Raw genomic sequence first — 12,101 nt, 5'->3', positions numbered from 1 at the left:
AAAATTCTCAGCTTTAATAGCTAACGTAAATATTAATAGACTCACAGAAGCAAGTACTCTTCAGGTTCTCAAAAATTCTAAGAATGTAAATGAATCCTAGGATCAAAAAGGTTGAGAAATGCTACTATCAACAAGTTTGTGCCACTGGATTTATTTATAAGTGATGGAGAACATATTCATTTCCACTAGAAACCTTTGAATAGATCTAATTTTTCACACTAAGTTATATTCAATATAAAAAATTAGCAAAGAAAGAAATCTTCAAAGTCCCTCCTGAACAATCCTTATCCTGAAAATACATCATAATGAAATTTTAAAAGAGTTTCAAGTAATCAGGACTTTGTTTTTTAAAATAATCAGTAATTTCAATATTGTTGTTTCAAAATATCATCACAAAATACACACTAAACAGTTAGCATCTGTCTTGCTGCTGAAGAAGGTGAGGAGTAGAAAAGACAGGGCACAGTGCTTGTTTCTGAAAAAAAAGAAACTAAAATTCAACCTATTATGATTCACCCCAGTGAACAAATTCCTCTATTGTTTTGCAGCAAACTTTTAATTTTCTAATTATGAACTATTCATTTTGTAGATTATCGATTTTAATTTTTTTTTAACTTTCTTAACATTTAAGTCAATCTCCCTTTCATGAGTAGGGGTGATTAAGGAATGCAACTGGACCAAGTGAAATAAGACCAGGAGAGCCAAGCACCTGGCAAAATCATGAGGCCTTCTATAGTCAAGCATACTTGAATGCTGGATTATCATTTAGGGTATCAATTTATACGCTCTTTTTATAAAAATTAAGTCTATCTTCTTACGAAGTGAATTAGATGCAATACTGACAGGTACCACGTCTCTTTTTTGTTTCAAAAACCTGATATAATGCCTTTCACACAGCAAGCACTCAATGTCCTCATTATTAGTGAAGATTCTTCAATTTCCCAATAAATATATCTTCCCTCCAAAACTAGCTCCATGCTGTCAATTTCCTTTTGTTCTGTAATTTCTCTCAAAACATTTATTCCATTCATCACTTGCTCGTTGCTACCATCTAGTCCGACTCTCATCATCTCTTTCTTTTAAAACTTTCCCCAGACATTGTCTCTTCCAATCTACCAAACTAAGACTATAAACATACCAATTTTATCATATTCTTCCCCTGCTCAAATGTTTACCATGGGACATGAAGGCTTCTTCCTATTAACCAAGGCTTTTTCTATAATAATCCTATTCTTACTACCTGAAATATATTAAAAGAAAATAAGCTTGCTCTGAATGTTCTCCAAAGAGGTTTAGTTACTAAGCTACCAAAAGAAAGTGTTCATGAAAGTCACTCAGTCGTGTCTGAGTCTTTGTGATCCCATGGACTATACAGTTCATGGAATTCTCCAGGCCAGAATACTGGAGTGGGTAACCTTTCCCTTCTCCATGGGATCTTCCCAACCCAGGTATCAAACCCTGCATTGCGGGCAGATTCTTTACCAGCTGAGCTACCAGGGAAGCCCAAGCTACCAAAAGGATGTTCTTATGTTTTCACCTCAATGCAACCTGGCATTCACATCCAGATACAACCTTCCCCTGCCCCATCCCCAGCTATCCAGTATTATCTCACCTCTGAGAATCTAATCCCACACAAGGGGACTTTGCCTCCTAAACAAGCCTCTCCATCCAAAACCTTAGCATATTTCTCTAATACACTTTAAAGGTCTGCACACATCTTGGTCATCTGTAGTCTACTAAAGAATTTATCACTTGTATCAACAGTTTTGACACTTGTATATTTCTAGACTATATAGCTCCTAATGCGAGATTTTTGCATTTAGTGGTAGGCACTAAATCACTCTCACTGATTTCATACTGGTTTGCTTAGCTGTTCCTGAAAAATAGGGTCTTTGTCTTGTATTTCTATTTTCCCTTTAATTTCTGATTCAATATCCCATTGGTCAGAGCTTGGGGTCCTGAGAATTACAAGTGACTTTTCCCCATTCCAACAGGACCACAGAAGAAACTCACTGGAGACATGGCTACTGTTCAGACACAACAAGCCTTTTAGTGACCAAGAATAAAAGTGTGCCATAACTCCCACTCTATTGGCTTTGAAATGAACTGGCTTTTTTAAAGCTGCAGAATCAGAATATTTTCTTGTAATGCCAGATCTCTATGAAATCCTTACAGTAGGATTTGTTTCCCTATTTTCTGTTGAGTGACTGTTTTGATAGGCTTTACTATCTGCAGACTGTCATTCTGTTGATTATTTCTATATAATAAAGGTGAATTTTTTTTAAAGTCACAATTTAGTCCCTAAAAAGCACTTCAGAGATAATTTTGTTGAATAATTTTATTTTATATAGCCCTGTTATTGAGTTTTTTGCATTCTGATTGTTTAGGAATGGAGGCTACTTGGTGGTCATTTCTAGACTTCAAAAACAACAATACGAGGAACTCCTGGAATACGGTGACCAGATTTTGAGAATAGAAAAATAGGAAGTGGGGTGACTCTTAGGGTAAGCCTGAGCCTTTTATTTATGCACAATTAATCCCAGTCACCACAGTGCTTGTTGCTTCTGGTTAAATTTTTATTTTATATTTGAACAAGAAATGCATTAAGAATAAGATGATAAGAAAGTCCTAGAGTCTGAATATAAGTAGTCTGGCTCTGCAGGTTTTAGGTCCTCACTGAATCCTAGTGCCCAGGGACTCTGTGCTCTATGCAGACTGACCACACTCTTTACCTAGGCTTCCACATGAGCCGTATCAGAACCTTAATCCTGATATCTCACGCACATGACACCAGAAATTTATGACACAAGTGCTTTAACTGATAATTATCATTTATCTATTTATAAATAAATTTATCAATTTAATTTGTATTTGTATTTTTTGGGGGTAGGGAGGTAGTCTAGAAGCATGGGGTTGTAAGCAAGGAGTAAGCATTCCGTATTGTATAAGGCAATTAAATATTTCATCACTCTAACTTTTTTTTTCGTCTTTCACTGTCTTTTCTTTGCCATACTCTCATTTTGTTTTTTGTTGTCTCTCTCTTTTCCCCACTCTGTATTTTTAGGATAGCACTCGCATTGATCTTTCTAGGAGACAAACTTGTTTCTGAATTTAAATATAACTCCAACTATAGGGAACAGACCAACACAAACGGGAAGCTTCAGGGGAAGGAGAAAGGGTGACACCTGCTGGCAGAACCACTGGTGGTTTTCATTCCAAACAGAATCTCCCTGGAAAATGCAGACACACACAAAACTTCACACAATTATCAAGAAACGAGGCCCCTGAAGCACATTTATGAGCTCCAGGATGAGAACCACAAAATGGCTAATTCTTACTGCGTGCTTTCCCTGCGCCAGATGCTTTAATGTATAACCTCGTTTAGTCCTCGCGACTACCCTGATGCTTTAATGTATAACCTCGTTTAGTCCTCGCGACTACCCAGATGCTTTAATGTATAACCTCGTTTAGTCCTCGCGACTACCCAGATGCTTTAATGTATAACCTCGTTTAGTCCTCGAGACTACCCTGATGCTTTAATGTATAACCTCGTTTAGTCCTCGAGACTGCCCAGATGCTTTAATGTATAACCTCGTTTAGTCCTCGCGACTACCCTGAGGTAGGTGCTATCATTTGTAGATGAGGACACCGAGACCAAGAGAACTTAAGTAAGTAAACCAAAGTCAATAGCTACTGAGTTGTGAAGCTGGATTTAAATCTAGGGACATCAGAATTCTCACCCCCTAAACTATACTGCCGGCTTGGCTCTAACTATATATATTTATTAATTATACATATATATAAACAATGTAATTTTATAGTTAAAATAAATATACTTTCTCTCTTGTTTCAGTGATACTTCTGAAAGGTAAGTAAATAACAACTGAAGGCAGCATGGTAAAACAAAACAGGTCTCAAACATTATCCCACATGCTCTTAAAGGTTTCCAAATCCCTCGCGACATACATTAAATCACAGAAGAGGAGATGCTTCACTGCTACGCTGAAGGATCAAAGGAAAGGTAAGGAAACAACAAGGAACTGGATTAAGAGTACTAAAGTACTAGGGATAAAGGAATGTATACACTCACGAGCGGAGACATGGATCTTCATAAACCATATGTAGTATAAAACAATAGAAAATCAAAGGAATTAAAATCACTTCTGTGTCTCATGCTAAGATTCCCCCCAAATTAAAAACTGTATACATATACCTAACTTCCTCATCTTCAAAGGCTATATGTCCTAATCGGAAGACATACAGAACAAAAAGATGTGAAAAGCACAGAAGGAAACAGAGCTGAATAGTCAGCATGTTAACTGGCAGACAGCAAAGTATCACAGAAGAGAACAAGCTAAAACCATTAATAATTAACAATATATCTCTTTCCCTATGCATCCCCTGCTCAGCACTCTTTCCTTTTGGGCTCTGCTTATGTTTTTAAGGGGCTTCCCAGGTGGTGCTAATGGTAAAGAACCCACCTCCCAGTGGGAGGAGACTTAAGAGACTCAGGTTTGATCCCTGCGCGGGGAAGATTCCCTGGAGAAGGGCATGGCAACCCACTCCAGTATTCTTGCCTGGACAATCCCACAGACAGAGAGCTCCTCAGGCTTGTTACAAGCTAGTTAAGATAAGATCTACAGGCTCCAGGATCCAGCCTGGCCCTGAGTCAGTCTTCGGAGAGGTGACGTGTGGCTGAAAGGCCCACACCAAGGTCTTCCTGAGAACCTCTTGGTGGCCCTGGGATTCCTGAGGTGGATTTTAACTTGAAAGCAAGTTCACAACACATCAGTCCACTCTTCTCAAGGCAAGCATTCAGCAGAAAATCTGTTTAGCATCTAAGACAACTTTGTGCTCAGTCTCTCAGTCATGTCCAACTCTTTGAGACTCCATGGTCTGTAGCCCACCAGGCTCCTCTGTGCATGGGATTTTTCAGGCAAGAATGCTGGAGTGGGTTGCCATTTCCTTCTCCAGGGGGATCTTCCTGACCCAGAGATCGAACCCACATATTCTATGTGTCATGCTGTACATACTGTACATTCCCATATAGTATACTGTTATACACAGAATAATAGATAACAAAGTCGTATCAATGTTGTTAGCCACTGGGCTCTGGCCCTTTCTCCACACCTCTGACTGGTCTGACTGCTGTGAACTCAACCCGCCAATGGAAGACCTGTGAGTATGAGCAGACAAGGTTCCCTACTACAACACCTTCCTCTATTTCTGTCTTCGCAACACTGATTAGCAAAAATGTACTCAGAACAGAGGCAGAGCTCAATGTAAAGTGAAGACAAGAAACTCTGACAATTGATTTTGAGGATTAAGGTCAAAGTCCACTTTTCCTTTCTTCTCACTGAATAAAGGTTAGGGAGTTTGCTTGGTCTCTCTCCCCACCTCTATGAGCACTCTCTCTCATATATGTACATGGTTTAAGAAATTAAGCCCATTTCAGGACTTCCCTGGTGGTCCAGTGGGAAAGAGACTGTTTCCATTGCAGAGGGCATGGGTTTGATCCCTGGTAGGGAACTAAGATCCCACACGCCATGAGGTATGGCCCAAAAAAGAAAAGAAAAGGAAATTAAGTCTTTCCCCTTAGTGCCATACTCAAAGAAGTAATAATATTAATATATCCAATAAATCATACAATTCTGATGACTGCTGTGAGTCACAAAACTGCACTGATCATAAGCTTCAGTTCGTGGAACACTACTGGTTGCTGTGCTTATGCAGAAATGTATGGACATACATACGTGTGCTGAAATGGTTTAGTCACTCTTTACACACTCAGGCTTCCCTGGTGGCTCAGAGGTTAAAGCGTCTGCCTGCAATGTGGGAGACCTGGATTCAATCCCTGGGTCAGGAAGATCCCCTGGAGAAGGAAATGGCAACCCACTCCAGTATTCTTGCCTGGAGAATCCCATGGACGGAGGAGCCTGGTGGGCTACAGTCCATGGGGTTGCAAAGAGTCGGACACGACTGAGCAACTTCACTTTCACTTTCTTTCAAGTCTATCAGAGTACATGAAGCAGGAAATACTTGAAATATCACTGAGACATGACTATGACTATCTGTTTAAAACCACTTCCTTTTAAACTTGTTCTGATGAGAACTTTAATAACATTACCTAATAGTTGGGTAGCAATGGGAATGTTTTGCATCTCTGCCTTAATTTGCATACCACAATTCCTGCTTTATTATCGTACATTAATAAATAAGTCTTAGTACCTAAGACTTGACCACACAAGATATAGGGAATGAAATGAGACTGTATTTGTGAGAAAAAAATACTGTAGAAATTATAAAATGCTACTCAAAGATAAGTATTTATTATTGTCAGCTCTATCTTTTGGTATTATTGAAGACTCTCTAGAGGTTAATTACTTATAAAAATTCAAAAAAGATCTAGTTGTCAAAATGGACTGACCCCACCAGTATTATTTTAAACAGACTACTCTTGGGTGATCAACTTACCTCGATGGAGAGGAAGACTGTTCAGTTCTAGGGATGTAAATTCACAAATACAGACATACAGTCTCTCGCCCTCTTTTAGACTGGGAATGGTAACAACTTCTACAAAACTGCTGGGGAACTGTCCTGAAAATAAAAGCAAACATTTCCAGTATTAAAATTTCTTTTTTCTATTTGTGTACCAGGACAAAAAACTTTTTTCTGAGCTCATTTATAGACCCCAAATTAAAAACTCACTGAGTACTCATAGCTGGAAAATCTACTGTAGAAAATGTGCAACACACAAAATTAGGTGCCTGCAGAACACAGAGAGTGCAATTCAATCCAATAAACATTTAATGGGTGTCACTCTATCAAAGGCACACTGCAGAGGGGAAAAAGAGTAAGACAGTCTTGGCCCTGAAAGATCTTAAAATCGACTTCAGACATAAAATCTAATTCAGACATAAGCAATAATTCAGTCTGAAATCCAGTGTCAACTCATAGGTATACAAATTGCTATGGAAGTTCAGAGAAGGCAGAAAATGGGTCAGGAAAAAAATGAAAAATTTTATGGAAAAAAACTATAGTTGAGTCTGAAGATGGGCAGGGTTATAATAGGTAATAGTAGATAGACAAGCCTGTCAGTTGGAAAGCATCAGAAAGTTTAGCTGATTCCACCTTCTATATTTCTCTTGCACCTGTCCACTATCTCAAGACTCATCCTCTCGGTCCAAGCCATGGCTACTTCTCACCTTGATTACGGCCACAACTTTCCATCTCGCCTCCCTGCTTTTGGCTTTGCCCTTCCCTATCATTCTTCAATTTGAAGCAGAGAGCTTTGTAAAATACAAGTCTGACTGTGCTTGAAGCACGTTTACAGCAGCCCATTTCCATAACCCCTTACCACAGCATGCGCTGTTCTCCATGATCTAGTCTCTGTTGATCTCCCCATGCCATCTCCCCCATCTCAACCATTCACACTTCATGCCAGACTGAACTTTTCTCAGTTCCTCCATGCTCTTTTCCTCTTGTTCCAGGGCCCCTGAATAAGCAATCCTCTCTGCCTATCCTCTTTGACTTCTGACACACCATATTTATCCTAGCTGAGGTATCACATCTACTGGGAAATAATCTATTATCCGCCAAATACGGGTTAAGTATCAACAGAGTCTGTTCTCAGGACTGTAAGATATACTTCAAGCCAGACGTACAAAATATATGCAAGTTAAGGCTGGATTTAACACAGATGCATATTGTGGGAGAAGAACTTCTAGTCTCCTCCTGAATTCATGAAAGAAACTGGTGCTAATATATGTTTTCAAGCATAGAAAAAAGGAAACCAGGCGCATGCAAAGTGGGAGGTAAGTGCCTCTAGGATACAGGGCAACTTTAATAAATTTAGGTCACCCAGGGATTTAGGAGGGCAGCTGGTACCTAACCACGTCAACCTTTTAAAGGAACCTGCAAGGAGAGATGCAATGATAACAGACGTTCTCTCCTCACTGGTAGAAACCACGGCAAACACATGCAGAAAACACAAAAGGATCTGAAGTTTATTTACTGGGCTTGCCATTAAACCTTAATTTTTAATATAGAAAGAAGGGAGTGCCTGTGCCTATTTTGAATGTGAAGAATCATAAGCCTCTTACCTGTCACATCCTCTTTCTTTCCTAGAAGCCAAAATTCATCCACCACCGCCAATACCTCAATAATATCTCCCACAAAGAGTGGCAGTTCTTCTGACACACTAGGGCAAAAGTCAAAGATAGCTCGAACCACTGAGCCAGCCTCCATCTTTTAAACCTGGAAAGAAAGGTAAAGGAAATGGGAAAGTAGAATTATTTAAGACACTGCAATACAGACCTATATCTTGAGAATTATCATTAAGATATAAAGGTACTTATAATGAAGTCAAAGTAAATAAGAAGTTTGTACTTTAAAAAAATCAGAATGCTATCTCTATTTATTTCTTTAGAAACAATACTTTCCTCATACATTTTCACTTGATTTTCAAAGTCATTCTGGAATCGAAAAAAAAAAAAAATGACCTATAGCTATGAGTAACAGAAATCATGCAATGTGGAACTGCAGAATTTCCAAAATGCCTGAGGAAGGCAATATGGAAATTAACATTTTTAAAGTACAAGGCAAGAGGGTATTTTTAAAATATGGTATTTAAAAGGTAGGGAATTGAAATATGGCATTTCATCTATTCCCTATATCTTTTTTTGCTTATTTATTTCTTCTCTATTTCCACATATATTTTATTTTTTAAAGTTTTATTGATATAATTGACATACACCTCTGCATAAGTTTTTGCTTCCCTGGTGGTTTAGACGGTAAAGAGTCTGCCTGACTGCAATACAGGAGACCTGGATTCAATCCCTGGCTTTGGAAGATCCCCTGAAGAAGGCAATGGCAACCCACTCCAGTAATTCCATGGACAAAGAGAAGCCTAGTGGGCTCTAGTCCATGGGGGTGCATAGAGTTGGACATGACTGAGAAACAGAGTATATTCTGCATAAGTTTAATCATGAAGTGATTATTGCAATAAATTTAGTGAACATCCACCATTTTTTATAGATACAAAAGTAAAGAAATGTATGTAAAAATTAATTTTAAACATGTATTTTCCTTCTGATGAGGGCTCTTAGGATGTATACCCCTAATAACTTTCATACATAACATATGCAGTACTAATTATACTGATCATGTTGTACGTTACATCCCTAGTACTTATTTATCTTACAGTGAAGTGACAGAAAGTCGCTCAGTTGTGTCCGACTTTTTGTGACCCCATGAACTGTAGCCTGCCAGGCTCCTCTGTCCATGGGATTCTCCAGGCAAGAATACTGGAGTGGATTGCCATGCCCTCCTCCCAGGGGATCTTCTCAACCCAAGGACTGAACCTGAGTCTTCTGCTGGGAGTTTATACATTTTGACTGCCTTCATCCAATTCCCCCAGCCACCTCTGCCCTGATCTCTTTTTCTGAGTTTGTTTGTATCTGAAGTATAGTTGACCTATATAACACCATGTCAGTTCCTGTTACACAACTTGGTGATTCAATAGTTCTACACATTTCAAAATGATCACCGTGATAAATCTAGTCATGATATGTCATCATACAAAGACAGGAGTTACTAACTATTCCCCACACTATACATTTCATACTTGTGAATCATTTATTTTACAACTGGAAGTTACTTCTTAAACTCTCTCATCTATTTCCTTCCTCCTCCTGCCCACCTCCCCTCTGGCAACTACCTCTTTGTTCTTTGCGTCTATGACTTTGTTTCTATTTTATGTTTGTTCATTTGTTTTTTAGATTTCACATATAACTGAAATCATACAGTATTTGTCTATGACATTTCATTTAGCATAATGCCCTCTAGATCCATTCACGTTATCAAAAATGGCAAGATTCCATTCTTTTTTATGAATTAGTAATATTACATTATACACACACACACGAATATATATACATGTATATATACATACACACACACGCACACAGATATATAATATAACCACATCTTCTTCATCTATTTATCTACTAACAGGCACTAAGTTTGCTTCCTAAAGTTTACAGCTTTTGTAAATAATGCTGCAATGAATATAGGGGCTCATCTCTCTTTCTGAATTAGCTTTTGTCAGATAAACATCCAGGGCTGGAATTGCTGGATCACACGGTAGCCCTGTTTTTAATTTTTTGAGGAAGCTCCATACTGTTTTCCATAGTGGTTGTACCAGTTTATATTCCCACCAACAGTGCATAAGAGTTCCTTTTTCTCCAGAGTACATCTTTGCCAACACATGTTATTTGGTCTCTTTAACAGCCAATAGGGTAAGTGTGAAGTGACAACTCATTGCGATTTTAATTTATATTCCCTGATGACCAGTGGTGTTGAGCATCTCTCTTCATGTGCCTGTTCCCCATCTGTACACCTTTGGAAAAACGTCTAGATCCTCTGTTCATTCTTTTAACTGGGGTGTTTATTTGATACTGAGTTGGCTGTATCATTTGCAAATATCTTCTCCCATTCAGTAGCTGGTGTTTTTCTTTTGTTGATAATTTCCTTTGCTGTACAAAAGCTTTTTAGTTTTGTGTAGTCTCTCTCCACAACTACCTTAAAGACGGGGGTACTGAGGCTCAGAAAGTTATAAAACTTAATTTGTTCAAGATCACAGAGTTTATAGCAGCAAGGCCAGGATTTGGACTGAGGGCATTCTGGTCCCTACGTGCTTCTATTTAAAAAAAAAGAAAAAGTAATTTGACCTGAATAACAGCAACAGTAGTGCAGATTTAAAATGCATTGAAAAATAAAAATCCATAAAAAGAACAAAAAAAGACTATGTAGATGGCGCCTCCAGACAAGACTGAGTACACTACACCACATCAACAATGTGTTTTCCGTTCAAAGAAGCCTACAGTCCCAACTTGCACACTACCTGCTATGGTATCTGTGCTGTTTTAAGACAATGTGTCTGTTATTCTCTGTCAAGGGAGCCTAAGTGCCTGCTCACCTGGTGGCTCAGATGGTAAAGAATTTGCCTGCAATGCAGGAGACCTGGGTTCCATTCCTGGCTCGGGACGACCCCCTGGAGAAGGGAATAACTACCCATTCCAGTATTCTTGCCTGGAGAATCCCATGGACAGAGGAGCCTGGCAGGCTATAGTCCATCGGGATACAGACAGTCAGACACAGCTGAGCAACTAACACTTCACTTCAAGCAACAGAACGGGAGGCAATAAAAAGGAGGGCATATGTACACTGGAAACCCTCAGGATTACTGTACTCTTCTCCCAAGTCTTTTACAAGAAGCAACAGACGATCTCCAGAGTGTCCAGGCCCCAAGCCTGCTGTTCTTTATTTGCCTCAAGTATTCATTTGGTGCCGGTAAAGATGAGGATTCTAACCTTCATCTCACATATAACTATGCTGTCACTTCTGTGTGATTCTTTTCTACCCCATGGACTGTAGCCTGCCAGGCTCCTCTGTCCATGGGATTCCCCAGGCAAGAATATTGGGAGTGGGTTGCCATGCCCTCCCCCAGGGGATCTTCCCATCCCAGGGATCGAACCTACATCTCTTATGTCTCCAACACTGGCAGGCAAGTTCTTTAACACTAGCACCACCTGAGAGCCCCGACATATAACTGTAACCAACATCAAAAGGCACCAAGTGCCTAGTTACAAAAAAGAATAGTTATAGCTTCGTTAAGTTTACAGTCTAAGAATGATGTGGACAAACATTTAGGCACATAATAAGTTGTTTAGTCTATTAATGCAAAGTACCTATAAGATTCTAATGACTCATGCAATGCACATGTTACATATTTCACTTGAACTACTGAGTAAAAAGAGCTTGTCCTTGTGTTACAGAAACTTTTTTCCTATAATGAGATGACTTGGGCATATAACGGAAAAAAGAAGTAGCTAGTAACACTCCCCACACCCTCTCCCACATTTTCTTTAAGTATTAAAATATATAACAAATCTTCCCTAGTGGCTCAGATGGTAAAGGATCTGCCCGCAATGCAGGAGACCCAGGTTCGATCCCTGGGTTGGGAAGATCCCCTGGAGTAGGAAATGGCAACCCATTCCAGTATTCTTGCCTGGGAAATCCCATGGACAGAGGAGTATGGC

At 39.2% G+C, this 12,101-nt stretch overlaps 1 protein-coding gene across 2 annotated transcripts in view; it reads right to left on the bottom strand.

Annotated features, from left to right (window-relative positions):
- The window catches only part of DNMBP (dynamin binding protein), a 120,349-nt gene that overhangs the window by 74,853 nt on the left and 33,395 nt on the right, over positions 1–12,101 (bottom strand). For both annotated transcript variants that reach the window (XM_070364001.1, XM_070364002.1), the window contains 2 exons: positions 8,103–8,256; positions 6,475–6,597 (listed from right to left, as the gene is read on the bottom strand). In XM_070364001.1, coding sequence (XP_070220102.1) covers positions 6,475–6,597; positions 8,103–8,247 — 268 coding nt within the window. In that variant the 5' untranslated portion in view covers positions 8,248–8,256. The remainder of the gene's footprint in view (positions 1–6,474; positions 6,598–8,102; positions 8,257–12,101) is intronic.

The sequence above is a fragment of the Bos mutus genome, chromosome 26, assembly GCF_027580195.1.
Source record: "Bos mutus isolate GX-2022 chromosome 26, NWIPB_WYAK_1.1, whole genome shotgun sequence".
NCBI classification, from domain to species: domain Eukaryota; kingdom Metazoa; phylum Chordata; class Mammalia; order Artiodactyla; family Bovidae; genus Bos; species Bos mutus.
Note: the sequence above shows the minus strand (reverse complement) of the source record. Positions and strands in the feature narration are given on the sequence as shown.